Source organism: Schistocerca nitens, chromosome 4, assembly GCF_023898315.1.
Source record: "Schistocerca nitens isolate TAMUIC-IGC-003100 chromosome 4, iqSchNite1.1, whole genome shotgun sequence".
In the NCBI taxonomy this organism is placed as follows: domain Eukaryota; kingdom Metazoa; phylum Arthropoda; class Insecta; order Orthoptera; family Acrididae; genus Schistocerca; species Schistocerca nitens.
Window position 1 is genome coordinate 385,746,897 of NC_064617.1, and position 22,849 is coordinate 385,769,745.

General features: G+C 38.3%; 1 protein-coding gene across 1 annotated transcript; it reads right to left on the reverse strand.

The window, feature by feature from the left end:
• Window positions 1–489: 489 nt before the first annotated feature.
• On the reverse strand, window positions 490–1,266 carry LOC126252322 (52 kDa repressor of the inhibitor of the protein kinase-like). Its single transcript, XM_049953206.1, has one exon. It carries the CDS (start codon window positions 1,264–1,266, stop codon window positions 490–492), a length of 777 nt encoding a protein of 258 aa, XP_049809163.1.
• Window positions 1,267–22,849: the final 21,583 nt, after the last annotated feature.

Sequence of the window (22,849 nt, forward strand, 5' to 3'; positions counted from 1 at the left end):
ACTGTAAATCAAACGACTGCTTTGAGTGGTATTGTTTCGGAGACACCTTACAAGAATGTTACTAAATTGGCTGTTTGACAAATGGCAGTGCAAAAAAAATGGTTTATTAATCGATTATCGAACTGACAATAAAGAGAATACTCAAAATTAAAAAGGAACTTCACTTTTTATATGGAACAATGTTTTCAAAACAAAGTCCACGTTTCTTGGTACACTTGCAAACTTGTCAAGAACCTCATCGTTACTAACTATAATGTCTCTGTGGATAGAAAGTAAAGCACGGCCCTTAAGCCTACTTTCAGATATACTGTTCCTTAGGTAAGTCTCTAATCTACTCAGGCTGGAGGAAGTTCGCTCTACGGTTGTGACAGAAATGGGAAGAACTGCAAGTAATTTCAAAAGGATATAAATGTTGGTGAAGAAAGTCTTGTCACATTTTTCAAGAGAACTCATAGCTGTTTTTGGAAGATTTGAAGGATTTTCCTGGCTTCACTTTTCTTCCCACAACGTAAATTCACTTTGCACAATCTGTTTATGTGACAAACCTTTTTCATAGAAATTAAAAGCAGCTTCCAACGAACCGAAATCTGTTGTGATACACAACTGTGGAAGGACTTTTTGTAAGGATGCCACTGTTTCCCTAACGAGATTCATATCATTCTTCAAGTGAATTACAAAAATCGTCGGCAAATAAACAGCTCTTCGATAGTATTCTTCTTCTGCAGTGCAAGAGACATTTCTAAGTGCTGATTGAAGGCAGCAAATTGTTGATATCTGTTCCTTAATGTCAAGTTTTGCAGCGAATGTCCTCACTTCTTTATATAAGTCTTCAAATGAGTCATCTGCATTTGCCCTCTCCTTTGACAGAAGGTGTAAGATGCTTGTGACGTTAGTCAAGGTCTGTGGAAGATCAATATTTTTGTTTTGAAGCAGTTCAGATAAGTTATGGGTGGTTGATAGCATCCAGCTCAAAACAAAAAGATTAACAAGAAATACAAATTGACTAATAGCACTACTTAGAGTGTGAGCCTTAGATGCCGTGTCACTTAATTCCTCTTCTACTTTGCAAAGGGAGAGATAGATAGGGTTCAAAATGTATTTAAATAAAAGTACTGAGTTGTTCCTTTTCACCCATCGGGTTTCACACAGTGAAATAAGTTTCTTTTTCTTTTGTTCTGGACACCATTCAGAAATCGTTGATTTCAATATTTCTGTTAATTTGGCCAACAAATGAAAGAATCCACAAGCTTCTTTTATGACATCCATACGTTTCTTATATAAGGTACTTTCCTTGCAACTGATAAATGCTAATTTAGAGTGTGTGAAGAACAATGTGTTACAGCGCCAACAGTAACTTTTCTCAGAAGGAGGGTTGTACTCCTCCGTACTGCCAACTCATCGTAACAGTGCCATTGTACACTTGGCCTCTCATTTTGTTTAGGTCAAGCCCTAATGTTGACAAGGTCTTCAGTATGGTGTTAGCCAGACCTGGTCCAGTGACGTTATAAATGATGACAAATGCCAGAAAATCCTCCTTGATTTTGAAAGTTTCCTACTCTATGTAACATACACAGAGAGAAAATTGTTCGATTTGACAGATGTCAGAGGGTTTCATCTGCCAAAATGGAATTAAAAAAAAAGGTTTTCTGATATTTTCTATTGTATAAACTGACTAAATGTGTTAATAAGTTCGTTTTGAATCAAAGAACTTGTATACATCGTCTTCCCACCACTGGTCGTTAATTGGTCTTCAAGAATATGATCTCCGCTGTTGGCTCTGTACCTTTACAGCCAACGAAAATTTCCATCATTTTCTTCCAGTTCTTCAAGATTTATTCGTCCAGAGTCACGATGACCCCTTAGAGCTATTTGCTGCCTCCCACAAAATCGAATTGTTGGCATTATGGGGGTTAGCAATCTTCTGTTATTCTCAGTATCCAGTCTTCTTTGGGCATTTACTTGATTGACAACACTTTCTGTCTTTTTCTTAACTAGCTTTTATGTTTTCAAAATTTTGAAAATTCTACCTTAGCTACAGACTTCTGTTCAAAGTCTATATTTATTGCTGGAGTTGTGCCATTTACTGTACGGAACTGTATATACTGTGTTCTACAAAAATTTAAAGAGACTCAGTTTTCTGAGAACCACTTAATAATTTTGTGAAAAACATCATTTACAATTACATCACTTAGTTCTTGGTTTTTGGATGTTATTACTATATTTGTATCATCAGCAAAAAGAACTAATTTTGCATCTTCATCTATGTGGAATGGTATGTCATAAATGTATATCAAGAACAGTAAAGGACATAAGACCGAACCTTGTGGGACCCCATACTTGATAGACCCCCCCCCCCCAGTTTGAGGAATCAGCTGTTATTACATGAACCACTTATTTCAACTTTCTGCATTCTTCCAGTTAACTATGAATTAAACCATTTGTGCACTGCCCCACTCAAACCATAATGATTTAGCTTATCTCAAAGAATTCCATGATTTACACAATCAAAGGCCTTTGAGAGATCACAAAAAATACCAATGGGTGATGTCCGGTTATTCAGAGCATTTAATATTTGACCAGTTTAAGTAATAATAGTTACATATAAAAGAAAATTATGTTCTGTTCAGGTTGGTGTGATGATTTATGTTGGAGATATTCCAGGGAAACCGGGTAGCTGCACCATGGTGGGAAGTCAGGTCCCTCCAAAACAAGTAAGAAGATCGTTTCAAGAGGGAAGGAATCCTTGAATATGGAAACCATGAATTTGTGAAGCTGTGAATATTAATGAGTACAGGAAAAAGTACAAACACATGTATGACATTTCGCAGAAACAAAGAAAAGGTGCAATACCCAGGCAAACAACATCCATTGACAAGTACATGGAAAACGAAAAACCTGGAAATAAATATGTGCCACAAATATTCAAAGTTCATTTACGACTGCAGAGATAAAAACAAACACTGAGATGGTGATACAGGGTGTACAATTAAGACCTAAGAAACATTAAGAATCACTTTAAAGTGACAAGCAAATGGGTTTTCTTCTGTTACACAACAGAATATCAGTATTTACCAGTGAAAACTGTATGTTTTAATCATTCAAGAACAACTTCACCATAGTAACAAGAACCAGCAACATGTTGCCACACATATAAACAACTGATAAGGAGTTTATTTGTCGGCAGTGCAGTACTTCAGTACATTTGCAGCACACCAATTTAAATCTATTAAGAGTCGCTGAACACATTCACATCAGTTGTGCATTTCAGCATGCAGCGTCACAACCAGGTGGTAGTGCTAGTGGGCATGCATCCAAACCCTCTATGGCGACAGCAGCACAATGCATCGTTATGGGAGCATGCCAGCATCTGCCTTTCGAGCTCTAAATATCTGGAGGATTAAATATGTTTGTTTGTATGATGACAAATATGTAGTACTGAACGACTTTAGTGAATAATATACACCCCCCCCCCCAGTCTCTAAACTTCTTCTAAACTCAAGGCCATACCTGTTTATTTGGATAATATAGAAATAACTTTGTGATGATATACTAAATAGTTAGGACATGAGTTTAACAACCACAGCTCTGATGGGACATTCACCAGACAGCCAAATCTTTGTCACATACATTCATGCAACAGATCAATGAAGAATTTTCACAGATGGAATCATATTGTCATCCTGCTATAGAAACAATGACAGGTCAAATGAATAACAATTTTATCCAACTAGATTAAAGGTTGAAACACATGAATACCACATTATAACAAATGAAATTGAGTATAAATTGCCTTAGAACACAGGTAAATGGGAGAATAAATAGATTTGAAACTAGACTTAATACAGGGTTGAAACATGTAGGAGAACAGACACATAATTTGAACTATTAGATGACAAGATAGAGATTCAGTTACAACTCATATATTCTCTTAAGACAATCCAGGGCACAATAATTTTAAAGCTCCATACAGTAAAAACTGGCTTCCTAGAGAAAAAAGTGAATGTTCAAAAACTGACAAATAGAGATATAGAAACAATGTGATTCTTAATTAATGAAACCAATGTTCGTTTTCTAACGTTTGAATGCCATAATGAGTTCAGAGAAACTACATTATATTCACAGCCAAATAATACCTCATACACAAAAGATGTCCAACCTTCAGACCTCATAGTCAGACCAGCAGACAAGAGGTTGATATGGCTTGTAACAACAGCAACAGATTCCTACATTTACTGTCCAACAGTGATGATACGTTGGCTCAATACTGCCCACATCCAGGAAATGCAGGGATGAGGAATCAAGAGCAATCAATACCATAAATAGAGAGAGAGAGAGAGGGGGGGGAGTGAGATTCTACCACTTGGTAAAGGAATCAACCATAAATCCACGCCAGCCAGATATATACATCCTGTGTTATTCCTCAAGGCATTTTACCCAATTAATGATCAGACCACAACAAGATTAGGTTTGTGATCAGCCATTTATCAGGAAATGCAGCATAATTGGATGTGGTGAGGGTAGATGATTCAAGTCTTTTATCCATTTTGAAAGAAAATTCAAAGCTAAATATTTGAGTGAGATAGCACAAGAGACACTTAGCTAGGAATTATTTGTCGCTGGAACCATATAATTGCAACGAATGGACGGGATGCAGAGATTTTGTTGAATGTAAACTGCATAAAGCCAAATACCTCGATGATTCACTTCGTTAGGAGCAGTTATTAGAAGCTGCCTGCCATAAGAGTATCGGATAAGCTGCTAGGGAAAGACTGGGAAGGACTTAACAGCCTCTTAGAACATTTGGGACAGATGGATATGACGAAGTCAGTTGGAATGTTGGAACAATATTTGTATCAACATGATCAGGAACACTAACAAGTCTGATCTAACACCCAATTTATGTCACAAAGAGAACAGAGAAACAAATACAATAACCAATGTAACAATAGATCGAGATGTTCGTAGAGAGAAGCTAATTAAAGTACTCCTGAGAGAGGTCAGGACATTCGAGAATTTCGTAACAACACACAAAGCAAAAACTGACAAGCTTTGGAAGAGAGGTTTGATCTTCTGGAGCTGGTGAAATTGAGCCAGTATCACTGGAACCCCTTATGAATACGTACGATAAAGGTAATATTACAGTGAATTTTTTATCAGAGGAGCATCAATATATAACTAAAAATTACATACAACCAAAGCTGCACAGTATGATAGGCAAGGTAGCAGTAGATTTAATTGTGGATTCAGGCAGTGAAGTTTGTGTTCTGGACCAGAACTTTTAACGATCCAGAGTTTGACGGATTTCTTTGTGGTGGTCACTGGAGTGAACTGACAGGCAAAAATAGTACATCAGTACAGGCAGAAATCTTGATTCATTTCTCTATTAGCACATATAAGTTTAGTTACCTGATGTTCCTTGTATCTGATTTAAACGTCCTTATCATTCTGGCAATGGACTGGCTCTTAGATCCTAAAGCTATTTTAGGCTTTCATATGGGATCTGTAACTGTTGCAAACGGTGACAATCAGTAAATAGTATCATTACCAATTGATTCCATGGCAACTTGACACATACAGGTAATACCCAAAATAGAAACCATGGTACATCAAATGGATGTACATACAAGCCCTACTTATATGGATACAATATCAGCAGATGCGGTAGTAGCTATTACTGGTAAATCATTTAGGACTCAATGCAAAGGAGGAACTAGATATTATTCAATTGCTAGTCATAATGAGATATGAGGTCTCTTCAAAAATATTCAGAACTTTGTTCACAGAACTTTCTTATGCTTACCTTTTACTTATTGTGCATGATCTCCTTCGAAATACTCTCCTCCACAATTGATACACCGCTCCCAACGTCCACAATTGATACACCGCTCCCAATGCAGTTTCCATTTCTGGAAGCAGCCTTTGTACACTTCTTGCTGGATCATGCTAAGCGTCATCTACAAATTTTCTTTTATTTGATGTATCGTTGCAAATCTTCATCCTTTCAACAGGGTTTTCAACTTCGGAAATAAAAAAATTCATCAGGGGCCAGGTCTGGAGAGTACAGAGGATAAGGCAGCACAGTGATTTCATTTTTTTGTGTAATATTCATGCACAAACAGGTAATAATGTGTGGGTTCATTATCATGATGCAAGAGCCATGAATTATCTCGCCACATTTCAGCCAGTTTTCTTCTCACATTTTCTCGCAGGCATCGCAACATGCCCCAATAGTACCACGGATTAATAATGAAATGATGAACTAATCCTTCAGAGTCATAGTGACATTTGACCAGATCTAACAAGCTTTTTGTTTTTTGTCTTGGAGAACCTTTCCCAACCCATTGTGAAGATTGAACCTTGGTCTCAACATCATAATAGTAGACCCATGTCTCATCACCAGTTACGACTCTGTTAAGGTACATGTCATTTTTCATTTTTTTATTTATTTCATTTATTTATTTATTGTTCCATGGGACCAAATTAAGGAGAAGTCTCCATGGTCATGGAACGAGTCAATACATGAAATTATAACACGATAGTAGAAACAGATAAAATGTAATACAAGGAACGTATTCAGGCGACAATTCATAAGTTTAAATTAAGAAAATCAACAATGTAACACTGGAATTTGCTTAATTTTTCAGCTCTTCCAGGAGCTCCTCGACAGTATATAAGGAGTGAGCCATGAGGAAACTCTTCATTTTGGACTTAAAAGTGTTTGGGCGACTGCTAAGATTTTTGAGTTCTTGTGGTAGCTTATTGAAAATGGATGGAGCAGAATAGTGCACTCCTTTCTGCACAAGAGTCAAGGAAGTGCATTCCGCATGTAGATTTGATTTCTGCCTAGTATTAACTGAGTGAAAGCTGCTAACTCTTGGGAATAAGCTAATATTGCTAACAACAAACGACATTAAAGAAAATATATACTGTGAGGACAATGTCAGAATTCCCAGACTATTGAATAGGGGTCGACAAGAGGTTCTCGAACTTACACCATATATAGCTCGAACAGCCCGTTTTTGTGCCAAAAATACCCTTTTTGAATCAGAAGAATTACCTCAAAAAATAATACCATATGACATAAGCGTGTGAAAATATGCGAATTAGACTACTTTTCGTGTTGAGCTGTCACTTATTTCAGATACTGTTCTAATGGTAAATAAAGCAGCATTTAGTTTCTGAACAAGATCCTGAACATGGGCTTTCCAGAACAGCTTACTATCTATCCGAACGCCTAGGAACTTGAACTGATCCATCTCGCTTATAATATGCCCATTCTGTCTGATCAAAATATCAGTTCTTGTTGAATTGTTTGTTTGAAACTGTAAAAACTGAGTCTTACTGTGATTTAGCATCAAATTATTTTCCACAAGCCACGAACTTATATCATGAACTACATTATTTGATAATGTTTCAATATTACACACAAGATCCTTCACTACCAAGGTGGTGTCATCAGCAAACAGAAATATTTTTGAATCACCTGTAATACTAGAAGGCATATCATTTATATAAATAAGAAACAGCAGTGGCCCCAGCACCGACCCTTGGGGAACACCCCATTTAACAGTGCCCCATTGGGACTGAACATGATTACCACTCTCAATATTGCGGAGGATTACCTTCTGCTTTCTGTTCTTAAAGTAGGAGGCGAACCAATTGTAAGCTACTCCCCTTACTCCATAATGTTCCAATTTCTGCAGTAATATTTTGTGGTCAACACAGTCAAAAGCCTTCGTTAAATCAAAGAAAACACCTAACGTTCGCAACCTTTTATTTAATCCGTCCAAAACCTCACAGAGAAAAGAGACTATAGCATTTTCAGTTGTTAAGCCATTTCTAAAACCAAACTGTACATTTGACAGCAAATTATGTGAATTTAAATGCTGCAGTAACGTTGTATATACAACCCTCTCGATAACTTTAGCAAACACCGATGGCATAGAAATAGGTCTATAATTGTCAACATTATCCCTGTCTCCCTTTTCATAAAGTGGCTTCACTACTGAGTACTTAAATCGGTCAGGAAACCGACCACTCCTAAAGGAAAAGTTACAGATATGGCTAAGTACTGGGCTAACGTACATAGAACAATGTCCTTGACTCACAAGCCGTGGGACGAACTTAGTAGCAACACGTTGCATTCCAAGATGCTGTGTCAGGATTTCATGACATGATCCAACCAAAATGTTACATTCCTCTGCGATCTCTCAGTCAGTCGGTCTACAACTGGCACGCAAAATTTCATTGATGTCCCAGACATGAGTGTCGTCGGTAGACGTTGAAGCGCATCCTGAATAAAGGTCATCTTTAACTTCGGTCCGGCCACTTTTAAATTGTGTGAGTCATTCGTAACACTAAGTGCAGCTTAAGCTCTCATCATTGTAAGCTTCTTGCATCTTTTACTGTGTCTCTATACAGGTTTTCTTGAGTTTCACACAAAATTGAATGCAGATGTGTTGTTCTTCTAACTATGCCTTCGCGAAATTCGCAAACTGTGCGACACAATGTTCTACTCAATACAGCACTGAACAATAACCAACAGACATACAACAATGAATTTCTGGCAGTTACACATTAAACACAGGTGTGTGCAGGGATATCAACCACATTTCACTCCAACACGCCATTGGCTCGAAATTAGGAATCTTCTGGGATTTTTTGGACAGACCTCATATTTTCGTTGAAACCAGGAACGATTACAGTTTTCACAAGCAAACTAAAGAGAAAGCATCATTATTTTCTATGTGAGGCCACTCGAGATATGAGTAGCATTAAAGGACATGGCACAGCATGAAATTAATAGGATGACAGATTGTGATGTACAAGGGTTGTTCAATAAGTAATGCCCCACATTTTTTAAAGAAGCCATTAATATAAATATACAAACGTCCTTGCTGGTGCTTCACATTTGATGTTCGCTCTGTGCGCCGATGAACCTTCGAACCATTCTGGCAGATAGCAGAGCTGTAGTACAATGTCTACATACGACTCAAGCAGAGTGCTGTTATTGAATTCAATGTACAGAAAAAGACACAGTGGTGAACATCCATAAAAGTTTGTGTGCAGTGCATGGCGATGCTGCAGTTGATAGGAGTACAGTCAGGAAATGGGTAAAGACAGTTACAGCCTCAGGAAATGCAGAAACAGAGCTCCATGATCAACCATGCTCGGGACGTCCTGTCACAGTCACTGGTCCAGACATGTTGAATCGTGCAGATGGCATTATTCGTGTTGACTGCCGCATCACAACTAGACAATTGGCTCTATAGTTATCAGTCAGCATTGGAAGTGCATCTGAAAAGATCGAGACTCTCGAATATGAGAGATGCTCACGATGGATTCTCTACAGGGAACACACTTTGAAGATGATGAGAGTGTCATTCGTGCAGTGAAAACATGGCTACATCAACAGGACAAGAGCTTTTACCAGCAGGGAATACATGTTCTTCCACAACGGTGGCAATGGCCATAGGAATGATGGAGACCACGTAGAAAAATAGGAAATGGACAAGACCTGTTGATGTATATTGTCACCAAATTCTGACTCTTAACAACAAATATGTTCTGAGAAGAAAAATGTGGTGCATTTGCTTATTGAACGACCCTTGTAATAGAAATATCGAACAACTGCTGTAATAAGCCTGTGGTTGATGTTAAGAAACCAGATGGAGCAGTCAGGCTAGTGCTTGACACAACAGCACTAAATAAAACATAAAGAGACAGACCACTCATAATAGATGAGTTGCTGACAATATTTGCGGGGTTGAAGTAAATTAGTACTGTGGATTTAACATTCAAGCTCTGTTCAAAAAATTCTGGTTCATTCGTAATTTCGCGCCAAAGTGCGTTAGAGTGAAATGCGGTTGGAATCCCTGCACACGCCTATGTTTAATGTGTAACTGCCGGAAATTTCATATTTTAAGTCTGTTAGTTATTGTTCAGTGCAATATTGAGTAGGACATTGTGTTGCACAGTTTACGAATTTCGAGGTGGCGCAGTTAGAGCAGCAATGTGTCTGTATTAAATTTTGTGTAAAACTCAAGAACACCTTTACAAAGATACACCAAATGATACAGGAAGCCTACAGTGATGAGTCCTTAAGCCATACTCAGTGTTACAAATGATTCACATGATTTATAAATAGCTAGACGGAAGTTAAACGTGACCCTCAGTCAGGACGCCCTTCGACGTCTACCGACGCCGCTCATGTCAGGAATGTCAAAGAAATTGTACATGACAATCAAGAGATTGCAGAAGAATGTAACGTTTCAGTTGGATCATGACATGAAATTCTGACACAGCACCTTGGAATGCATCATGTTGCTGACAAGTTTGTCCCATGGCCCATGAGTCAAGACAAGAAAGACCTTCGTCTCGCAATCTATGAAGAGCTTTGGGATAGCACAAATGAGAATGTGAAGAGAATCATAACTTGTGATGAGACATGAGTCTATGGTTATGATGTTGAGACCAAGGTTCAATCTTCACAGTGGGTTGGGAAAAGTTCTCCAAGAGCAGAAAAAAGGTCTACAGGTTAGGTCAAATGTCAAGGCAAAGTAGATACTTTCTTTAACTTTGAAGGATTAGTTCATTATGATTTCGTGCCACAGTGGCAGTAGTGGAGCAACAAGGACGTCAGTAGGTCACACCAAGGGCCGCCGTCACCCCAAGGCTGGCGTCAGCCCAAATCCAATATGGTGGCCGTGACATCATGTGATGTCAGCTGATGATGCAATTGATGTCAGCTGATGGTGCGAGTACTGTTATCCAAATGGCGGAAAGATAGTTAAATTGCGCTACCTCTACTAACCTAAGAAAGTGCCACGCCCCCCTGGCAGGAAGTTTGAATTTTGGATGGAAGATAGCTTATTTGTGCTACTTCTACTAACCTAAGAAAATTGCGAAAAGAAGGACTACCTCCACTAACCTAAGTGTCCTCTTCCTGGGAACTGGACATAAGGCTTTATTTAAACAATTAGAGGCAGTACCACCATCAAGTGTGTTCGCCATCTTCTTCGAATTTCGGTCTAAGACCTTACTCCTGCAGCTGAGACAAGTTAGTATCGTATTGCCATTCAATTCAAATATAATTTCTATAATTTTTTTTAAATTTGCTAAAACTTGTTAAGATTTTATTAAATTTGTTTAAATTTGTTATCTACCTACAGCATTAGTTTTGTGCTACCACTAAAAGACGCTGAGATATCGATACTTGTATTAGATGCACTGGACATAAGGCTTCATTTAAACAATTTCAAGCAGTACTACCATCAATTTTGTTAGCCTTTATGGTGGAAAGTATTTCGTAGAAGACCATGCAGAATAAGTAAAAGGTAAGCATAGAAAAACTCAGTACACAATGTTCCAGATTTTTCTGAACAGACCACATATGGATACTGGCAAATTAAACTGTATGAAACGCTGCATGAATATACAGATTTCTATTTGAGGGCACTGCTTATCAATTCAGAGTTATACATTTGGATTGAACATCTCAAAGTCAGTCTTTGGTAGAGCACTTGTTAAAGCAATTGGAGAAGATCTGAAAAACTAAATCTTGTCATATGTAGATGACATAGTAATAATATCGCAAACCTGGGAGGATCACATATACACTTTGGATAAACTAGTATCTCGATTATATATGCAAGTAATTATCTAAACCTCAATTTGGTACGACAGAAGTTAAATTTTTAGGACATAAGATAAACAGGGAAGGAATAATACCAGACCCACATAAGTTTGATGCAATTAGTAAACGTCCAAAACACTAATGGTTGTTTTACGCTATCAGAATATTCATTTGAGAACTATGCAAGAGTAACTGCTAAAACACTTTATCACCTTATTTATCACCAATATTCGATTCTGTGTAGAATAAGACTCAGAAAGTGGTGTAATTTGACTTTCAGTCTATTTCCTGATAGCATACTGAATGATTTCTAAATTGCTCTGACTGATGTGTGCCTGCCTCATGAATTTTGTAAACTGTTGTGAAAACTGGCAGCCAGTGATGAATGCAAACATGCACAAAGATCTTCAATGTTATAAGACGGTACCTAACTCTCCAATGCAGCACTCATTCTGCTGGAAAGCTTCTGCGAGCAGTAGGAAGGCATGAATGGTGTAGTGTAACATGGGTAATTCGTGAGAATGATCTATGCTCCACTGAAGACGCTCAAGCTGGTGAAAGATGGTCATGTCTATAAAACATTTTATGTAGTGTGAAAAACATGCTGTGTGTGCCCTGATCTGTGATGTGTGCAGATGGTGCATATGCAGTGATGTCACACAGTAGGGATAAGGCGTTGTGTAGTGAGCACAGTAACAATTGCTGGACATGGATGTTGTTTACTTGACGATGCCCCTTTAGGTGTCATGAACACACTGGAGAAAACGGGTGAAAGGCTCAAGATCTTAGATCTTATGTTGAGTTCGTTGTGGTCAGATATATCGCATGATGTATTTGAAGTTATGAATTATTGATGATTGGATCTGTCTTCAGAATTGATGTAAACAGTTGAAAGTATACAGCAGATTATCGTTGAAGATGTAGCCATCATTCAGTACCTGGAAATAGTGGGACTGTCTCTTACAGCGTCACCCTGCCAGGAGACGAAGTTAAAAAGAGTAAGTTCGCACACGGTCGTTGTAGAGTAGCCGGACCATGAGAACAAAAAAATGTTGACTGTATTTGAAGAACAGTAAAAGGTAACTTAAACCACACCAAACTGAGAGATGTGGCACAGTGTTCCATACTCGTGTTACTGTCAAGTCAGCATACATGTGAACAAAAGGGAAACACTGCGATGGAAACATTGTTTGATAGATGCATGGAGAGTTCCATGTTTTCTGCATTTGTGAGGTGGAAATGCAATGACACAAACTGTCATAATTTCTGATAAATTGCAAATAAAACTTCTATGATGTCTTTACTATGTAAATGCTGGTAGAAAATAATGTTAAATTTATTCTGTGTAGCTGAAGTATGTAGTTATACAATATTTTAGTGAAACACATATTTAAATGTCATAACTACAATTTTTCATAAAATGAGTACTTACTGTAAATAATTCTACTCAACTCAGCTTTCTTAACACTTTATATAATCTGTTTTATTATAGTTTCTGCACGTGATACAATTCCTAATGCACCTCATTTCGTAACTACTATTTTTACATATGTGATAAACATTGCTCACATTACACATAAATCATGTACCACTCTTTGCAAAATAAAAGTCATGATCAATTTGACAACAAAGTCTCTTGTATTTGGCATCTACATCTCCGTTGATAGTCTGCAAATTACACTTAAGTGCCTGGCAGAGGGTTCACCGAGCCAGCTTCACAATAATTCTCTGTTATTCTATTCCCAACCAGCGTTTGGAAAAAACGAACACCTATATCTCGCACAAGCTTTGATTTCCATTATATTACTATGATGACCGTTTCTTCCTATATACGTCGGCATCAACAAAATGTTTCTGCATTCAAAAGAGAAAGTTGGTGAGTGAAATTTCGTGAGATCCCGCAGCAACGACAAATGCCTTTAGCCCTTTCCACAGTCTAACATAACAGTCGCGACACACTCTGCTGTAAAAGTTGTTGCCGTTTGACAGATGGAACGACACTATCGCTCCAAGTGGCAGGTGAGGTGAACGTCAGACGCGTCGTAAGCATAATGTTTGTTTACATCCATTTCCTACGTAATTTCCGAATTATTCGAGTTATTTTCTTGCCTCCAAGAGTTTGTGTAGTATCAGGAGGCATATATGTTTCTAAAAGTGATTCTAAAATAAGCGCAAGTATGGACAAAAACCATGAATAGAGTGGCAAGCTACAACACATTCGTGAAGAAACACTTGTGACATTGGACAGAATTGCAGCTTACCACGTTGATATCAAAAGAATATAAACACACAGATTCACATGTGAGAAGCACAGACATGTACCTTTACATGCAAAAGCGATCGACAGCTCGTTTATCGTCCTGTAGGCCTACTGTGTGTGTGTCATTGCTGTCTGTTGCCACAAGTACGACCTTCACCTCTATATTATTCTAAGTGGGACAAGCAACTGCCAAATAGTGGGAGAAATATGCTGAAAATATTATAATTAGCTGATTACATTACATTTCACGAAAAACCACATATTTGAATAATTTTCAAACAATCTGTCTGTAGGCACTTTGCTTGTCCCGTAATAGTTTCGCTCGATCTGCACATTCTGACACTTCACACGCTTTTGTAAGACACGAACAGCTGCACTTAATCTAACCACTTCATCGCCAAAGCATGTGTGTGTTGATGTTCACACGAATCTGGCACTGATACACGGAGAGTTGAACTGGCTGCTTCTGTGTCATAGGACTGTTTTACAGCTTTAGATTGACTGTCGAATCTTTGTGGCAGTTTCCTCTTCATCGTCAGTTGCGTTGGTTTATTTGGAATGTCAAACAGTGTGGGTACTGCATTCCACACGAGTTTGTTATTGTCTGCGTTCACGAACTGGTTTTGTTCGAAATGTAGCGGACAAACTCTAATATTATTGTACAGGTAAACTGGGTCTTTCTTCATTAGGTCTTCTCGTCTGCTATTAACTAGCCATTTTCTGCTCCTAAAACGAAACATTCATCATTTATTCACATATAGTTTGCAAGTGAATCCTGACGATACAGTTTAGTACCATGATGGTATATACCTCTCAGGATCCTTAGGAAACCTAAACAAAGACAGCTGTGGTGTCTTCTTCCTGTTGTTGAGGCAATTTATTGCGCTACAAACGCTCCCGATTGTAAAAACCATTGTATAAATCAAAATAAATAATCACTATTCGCTTTCACGATCGCGCCGAACTCTCAGTTCAACCTACCGACCGCTTGGGGCGCTGCAGGCAACAAAATCGAGGCGAAGTGTCGCGACTTATGTTAGACTGTGGCCCTTTCTACACGGGAGTATGCAAGATTACCCATGATGCACCATTTCCGCCGTCGCCTCCCGTGTAGAAGGGGCCTACTTGCTCGAGATTCATGTGTACGATCACTAAAAGGCAGAATAGGACTGGTCCTATTCTCACTCGTATATAGGTATTTCGCGGATGCGCAGACGTTCACTGGGGAACGCAACTGACCAACCGCACGAAGTTCTTTGTGAATTGTCTCTCCTGCTCACCGAAACGTTGCAGTTCGTTCATGTCATAGTTAATGGGTTGAACATCGGTGTAAGCATTCACTGGAATTTAAACCATAAGACGATTGTATGAAGAAGTGAATGTAAACCAGTGATCCGGAACTATCTGGAACTGCTCTTAAGAAATATGTTCTTGTTCACTCGCATATACACTCGCTCATAAGCTACAAAGTGTCTTTTCATGAAAGGATAAACGTGAGTTCATCTAGTAAATCAATATTGGCAATAGAAAAGCAACTTTGTATTGGTTTATCCATGATTTCCATTATAGTGAGGTCGTTTATACATGTGACTTACTTTTACACAAACTGCGAAAACAGCATTACAGTGTCCGTCTGAACTACAGTTAAATATAGTAATCATTACAAAAGGACATAGAATACTTGACAATCACGAAAAGCAAATTCAATCCGTCGGTTCACTTGCTGGCAGTTGACAACAAAAACAGTACACACGTAGAGCAGGCAGCTACACAGCCCTGTACCATGTAAACGCTATTTTGTAGTTGAACCATCTGTCGTGTGGAGCGCTGCGATAGACGGCGACTTTTTTGTTCGTGTCGCAATTCCCGGGCTTTTCTTTTAATGATATCCACCCAAAATCCTCTTATCACATCCATGACACTCTCTTCTCCTTTTGTCGATAATAAACACGCTGCCCTTCGTTAATACAAAATATGTTCTTTTCTGAACTTTCTCGATGTACTCCGTTAATCCTATCTGGTATGGGTCCCACACCGTGCAGCAGTACTCCAAAACTGGATGGTCACACGTAGTGCAGGCAGTCTCTTTAGTACATCTTCTAAGTTTTCTGCCAATAAAACACAGTCTTTGGTTCGCCTTCCCAACACTTTCTGTATGTTCTTTCCAATTTAAATTGATCATGAGGTACTTAGTTGAACTTGCAGCTTTTAGATTTGATTGATCACGTTGAATAATCTTACTTAGTGAACTCTCTCCAGTCCATTGAGCTGATAATTATGACGAGGGTACATTGTTATAGTAACTATGTTATGATGCAGATAACTGCATAATATATATATTACCAGCCATTATGCAACTGAAATGACAGTTACTACATAGGTTCTATATGTTACAGTTAGTTATGTGATGAGCTTGCTGCAATCCTAACTCCACTATTCTTAAACATGCTGACCATTGGTTACCAGAATGAATAAGTTCTGTACACTGATTCACATATATGCTACAATATGACTGACAATGACCTCTGATAAAATAGTATAGTGGTGGTCTGACATCACAAATCGGAAGCATATAGGACATTTCTGCAAATTCTAGAAACATATATGCACCTGTCCTATCACATCAAACCTCTATAATTCTCATATGAATATTGTGGTAACCTAGAGGCATCATTTGAATGAAGCTATCAGGGACTAAATAACACTTTGTGAGCCTCTACATAGAACATCAGCACTGCACTCAGCTGGTGGGCTGCTTGTTATTTCATGTTCTCTCTGTCTTAAGCTTACTGCAAGTTGAACAGCTCATCAAGGCACTTCTTTATTTTATCGACAAAGCATCAGCAGCAGTTATATTGTAATCATTGTGAGTAGATGATACTTGTCTAGCTTTCAGTATTTACAGGCTGAAAAACAGTTTTGCTTAAGGATGACTTATTCTAGGGATTGCTGTCAGCATTTTGTTTTCCATGTTCTGATTACAACTGCTGCTCCTCTTGTTGGCAGAAGCTGGAATCAAACTTATGCTGCACATACTTGCCGGTTTCATTTTCAAAGACTTTTTGAGCTCTTTTTTTTCTGTCACTGCCTATTGATAGTGCCAACAACAGTGATCTTTAGAGAAAGTTTATAATTATCCAAATATGTGATGCCTACTCATAATGGTTATACTGTAAAGACTGGGGACACTCCAAAATGTGAATCGTGTCTGGTGAATGAGCTTTTCAGTATTTAGTATGCTTATGACAGAAAAACAAAAATAACTGTGACAATTACTGACTTAGGTGTTTAGCTTCCATTCGGTGTAAATGGCTCTGAGCACTATGGGACTTAACATCTATGGTCATCAGTCCCCTAGAACCTAGAACTACTTAAACCTAACTAACCTAAGGACATCACACAACACCCATTCGGTGTAACTGAATATTATCAGCTAGTCACAGAAATGGGAATAAACTCATCGCCCAATGCTTTAGGTATTTCAGCTTCCAGTAATGCCTTGGCAGCTTACGCCTTTGAATTGTGTGTTTCCCCTCTCAAGGAATATATTGGTTGTGGAAACATTCTTTCTGTTCATAGTATTACTGAAACTTGGCAACTCTGACTATTGAGATATCCGAGTGCCACAAAATTATCCTTCTAAATACGCTTGATATCCTCTTTATCATTTCCATTAAACAATCTGAATGATTAACAGTAAGCTCCCAGGCATTCTGCTGAGTTGTTGAGATCACAATCTGAATGAATTTTCACTTAAGGTGTGACATCAGGTTATCAATTTATAGTTTCAAGTCCACTAAGATCCTTCCATCCAAAAATTGCAACTAATCTCATCTTATATTGCCATTTATCTGTACTAGCCACCCCTATGGCAATGACAAATGCCACAGCCCTTCCCTCTTCTGAGGTAATGGGATTGTGTTGTCACGTGCAAGCTGTGATGGCTCTAGGCCAGAGTTTTACCTATTCTGTAAGAACAAGATCAAAAATCAATAAGAAAATCTTATCCATTGTAAGCCTTCCCACTACTTCCATTACCCCATGTGTAAGGATGAAAAACTTATGCCATATACTTGATAATGTCTTCTGCTTGTGCCAACGTAACTTCTGGTTTTTGTGAATACACAATTTTACTTATGAAATGCCAGATTTCCATACCACTTGAGTAATACATAGAACAGCATGTAAACATAGACTGTTTCCAAGTGTGTAATATTTTACTAATTCATGCCAATTTAGGCACATTGTCACAAATACTTGACAGGTGCTATCTTCTGTTGTCAATTTCTAGAATTAATTAGGAAGAAACAGTAGCAAATGTAAGAGCTGCTGTTGTGACTGATCCAGTGTGTTCTCCTGTTTCTTTAGTTTCAGGAGTGAACTTACATTTTGTAGTTTGTTGTGAATCTGCTACAAATGTGTCATATTTGTTGAGTGAGCAAGAAAGTTTGGAAGCCCAAGGGGAAAGACCCAATGACTCTGGGTGAGGGACAAATATCTCAGTGGAAACAGGCTGAAGAAAATTCATATTCGGGGAAGCTGCAGTCTGCTATAATTTTTTGTCACTAATACTGTTGCAGTAATTACAATTTAGTCCTTTCATCTTAATCTAGCATTTTTTTCACACATGGTGCTCACAAAGAGGCAGATTCCAACAAGGGCTTCCAAGATTAGTTTGGAGAAGATGAGACTATTATTCACTGGCAAGACAAGCACATAAGAAACAAACTGGTGCTGCCCTGAATGCAACTTACGTCTCTGCATGCCAGAATACTTCAGACTTTTCCATACAAAAGACAATCACATTTGAAACTGCACAAGAACTCACCTCGCACTGTTTGTCTTTTATTTTTTGCCATCACTATTGTGAAATCTGTAATCTATTAAGGAACAAAAATAAACAGGAAAAAGAATCATTGAAGCATTGTCTTTTTTAGTGTGTATTACATTTTAAAATATATCAAACACAAATGTGCCAGTAACGTTTGAAATGATGGCATGAATGGCTGGTTTTCTGGGTACCAAAGTTTCTCTAATTGGCTGGATCTCAGAGTGTTAACATTGACTTTCATAATAAGAATATTGTGGTAAGCTTAATTTCATTTGTATTAGTACAATGCATATTTGAACAACATTTTCCCATAAGAGATAAATCAATCAAACTACTAGATGGTTTTGTTTGTGAAATAAGCAGAATCTATTAAAGTGTAGCAGCAACACCTGATTCAGTTTGGTTGGTCGTTTTTGTTACACTACAACCGAAAGGTGTCTAGATGGTTGTTAAATGCCAGCTGTAATGGACACACCTCTAGGGAGGAATTTGTAGAGCATAACATTCTTTTTGAGTCACCACATGGAAAATATGTTCACACTTCCCTTCGCTAAAGTATGTCTTTGTTAGGGCTCAGCCATTAATATCTTCTGAAGAAGTAAACAGAAAGGCGTAATTGCTTGTCAGTAGTAATAGCTTTGCATAGGAATAGTCAGTGATAAAACTGATGGTGATCAACCAAAATTGCAGTCACAGTAACCGTTTTGAATTAGAGCATGCAGTATTCCTACACCCAACTTCAAACCTTCCTTATTGAACACAAATGTTGCACAAAGGTTAAATGGTCCCAGTTCATCATATATGTCAATTTTATCAAGACTTCCTGAATGTGGAAAATTCTTTATGCCAGAACAAACTTTCTTGAAACAAGAAAATTATTTCCTGATGTAATTTGTCCAATAGCACTTGTCCCACATACAACAGAAATGTTTTGAGTTGTTTCCGCTGCCTTCACCCGTCTATTAAATCCAAAGCAAACAATATGTCACAAATGTTAAAAAAATTTTCCCTCTGAGGCTATTTTATAATGCTTAAACAACATTTGTAATTTCAAATACGCAAAAACCAATATCTAACTGCAACAAAAATACTCTCACCACAAATAAGAAAATGATGACTGATACAAATCCTCATATCGGCACATGCGAGTTGTGTTGCTGCATGGTGTTCACTCGGTTTATTGAAGTTATTTTGTGCAGAAAATCAGATTATAATAATAAGCAATTTTATGTTTACTAATGTGAGAGCAGAAATGTGCCCACGGTGCACTGTGCTACATTCATTTGGCCTGATAGCGCCTAGTGACATGTGGCTAGTAAGTCACAGTAGGGTGAGGAAACTCTTGAGCACAAACTGTTCCGATATTGATGCAGACACAAGCTCTTTCGCAGAAATCTTTCTGTAAGTTTTTACTATTGCTGAAGGATTAAAAAGTAAACTACTTTATCTTTGAGGTTTCATCAGATTGAAATCTTTAGCAGACCACTGAAATGAAGTTTAAAAATAAAGAACTTGAAATCACAAATTTGCATCTACACTGTGTGATGTTTATCACTACACCACAAGCAGCTCAAGCAGAAGACAACTCATCCTCCAGAAACTTCCGCATCTTACAGGGTTGCCAGAGTGCGCAATGGCAGGACTTCTGAAGAGTGGCTGGTTTTATTGGCCCTTTAAGTACGACTTTGACTTAGTAGCTGCGGTGTTCGGTTAGTGGCCAGATTTTATGTCGTAAGACTACCCCCTAGGTACCTATCATAGTGTTTTTAAATATCAAAGAAGGCTCCCACAAAGTAGTGGTTGTGAAAAAACACCTCCTATACTCTTGCCTCCAGCATAGTGTAACTACTGAAGGTAGATTGCTACCTTCTTAATCCATAGTGGGATGAGCTACACAGCTTTCGGCACCCCAAAACCAAGACAATATGATATTACCATTGTGTTCATGATTATTTCCCACACGAAATGTTACAGCAGTGTTATGATAGCTGCTATGGTGAATACCATCCTTCCATGTTTTTAGGAATGGTAACCGAGATTTGTTCCCTCCTCGAGTTTTCAACTTCTTTTGAAAGCAGTGTGGAGAATCTCTCGTGATCAGTAACTTAGATGATGTAGAATGCTTTATTGAATTTTATCTGCACCAGGTGAAGTGTAATAGGAGACTGACAGACCTAATTACAGCTCCCATGTTGTCACTGGATGGTTGTGCTAGAAGGTGGCTCTTATTTCACATTTCCAAATCTTTGATAGCTTTTTTGGGCTACCATTCAATCTGGTTCCATTCCATACAAAAATGAAGTATTCGAGATTTGGACTCACTACGATAACAGCAAGGGGCTCCCATGGGTCTTAAAATTTGAAAACTGCAGGAAAGAGAGAAAAGGAAAAAACTTCACAAACTATTATTTCTGTCTGATAAATGCCTTCACTACATACAAGTTTTTACTTTGGTCTCCTTAAGTGATGGCATTCACATTTCACAGATCACATTGGTCATGTTGTAACATTCTGCTACAAAATATACAAATATATTGACAAAAGATAGCCAGTTTAGGGTTTGGTTTGTAGCTGATTTTTGAACCAATTCACAAAATATTGGTACTGTTCACAGGAAATGCTATTTAACTTTACAGTTTTTATGTCGCTCTCCAAAATCTGAATTGTCAGTTGTAAGACTCGGCAGACCTAGGAGCACCTCAAAAAGTCCAATGCAGTTCTGGGTGAAATTTCAAAACAAAAATGTTACATAGACCATGACTAAACAACCCAGAAGATTCACCAGCACCTATGACAACTTCTTGTGAATCCTTTCATTATTTCAACCTTTTGCTGATTACACTAAGAGAATTTACTTGTGAATAATGGTATTCCAACATCCCTCATGATATTGAAGCCATTTTTCTACGAGTTCCATTGACCATCATGCAAATTATATTCCTTATAATAATGAAAATAATCAATTACTGACAATATAATGTAAATGGATAGATAAAAAATCTATCCACCAAGCAGTGACAACTCACACACAAAAAGGTTTAACTTTTACAAGCTTTCGGAGCCAAAGGCTCCTCCTCCTGCCAGAACAGTTGAAGGGGAAGGAAGAGAGGCTGAAGGAAAAAGACTGGAGAGATTTAGATAAAGGAGTACAGTTCAGAAAAGACACCCAGAACCCTGGTTCAGAGGAGACTTACTGGACAGGATGAGATGAAAAGACTGATTGTTGGGGACTGCACCAGACAAGATTTGAAAACCTGATAGCTTATAAGTGGAAGACAGGGTAATATGTAAGACAGAGATTACTATTAAAACATCATGCATAAGTTAATAAGAGTAAAAAACTAAGTGCATTGTACGCAGCAGAGGTGGGAGGGGGCATGGTGAAAAACAGTCAGGTCAGAAAATAAAAGATGTAGAAAACTAAAATAGAGTGAAGAAAGGAGTGGTTACTGTGAAGAAATGCTGGGACTGGAGGAATTAATGTGAATTAAGGTTCAAGTGGGTGGCGAGGACCAGGGACATGTTGTAGCGCTTGTTCCCACCTGCAGAGTTCTTTGAAACTGGTGTCTGGAGGAAGAATCCAGGAGGCACATATGGTGAAATAACATGACTGTCATGTTGTACAGCATACTCTGCAATGGGATATTGGGTGTTACTGGTATACTCCCTCTGCCTGTGCCCACTCATCCTAACTGATAACTGGGTGGTAGTCATGCTCATGTAGAAGGCCGAACAGTGTTTACTTAACACCTGAAATATGACATGTAATTTTCACAGGTGGCTCTCCCTTTGATAGTAAAATGTTTTGCCAGGCGGTGGTAGGAGGGTGCATAGGCCAAGTCTTGCAGCAGGGACAGTCACAGGGGTAGGAGCCATAGGGTAGGGAAATGCGTACAGAAAGAGCATAGGATTTGACAAGGATATTGCGGCGATTGGGGGATGACTAAACGCTATTCTGAGTGTGGCGGGCAAAACCCCAGACAGAATGGATCTCATTGCAGGGCATGATTTTAAGATGTCATGGCCGTGTTGAAGTAGCTGAGTGGGATGATTACATTCAGTGAAGGCTGAGGTGAGAATAGTGGTGTGTTGCTGTAAAGAGTCTTCACCCGAACAAGAATGT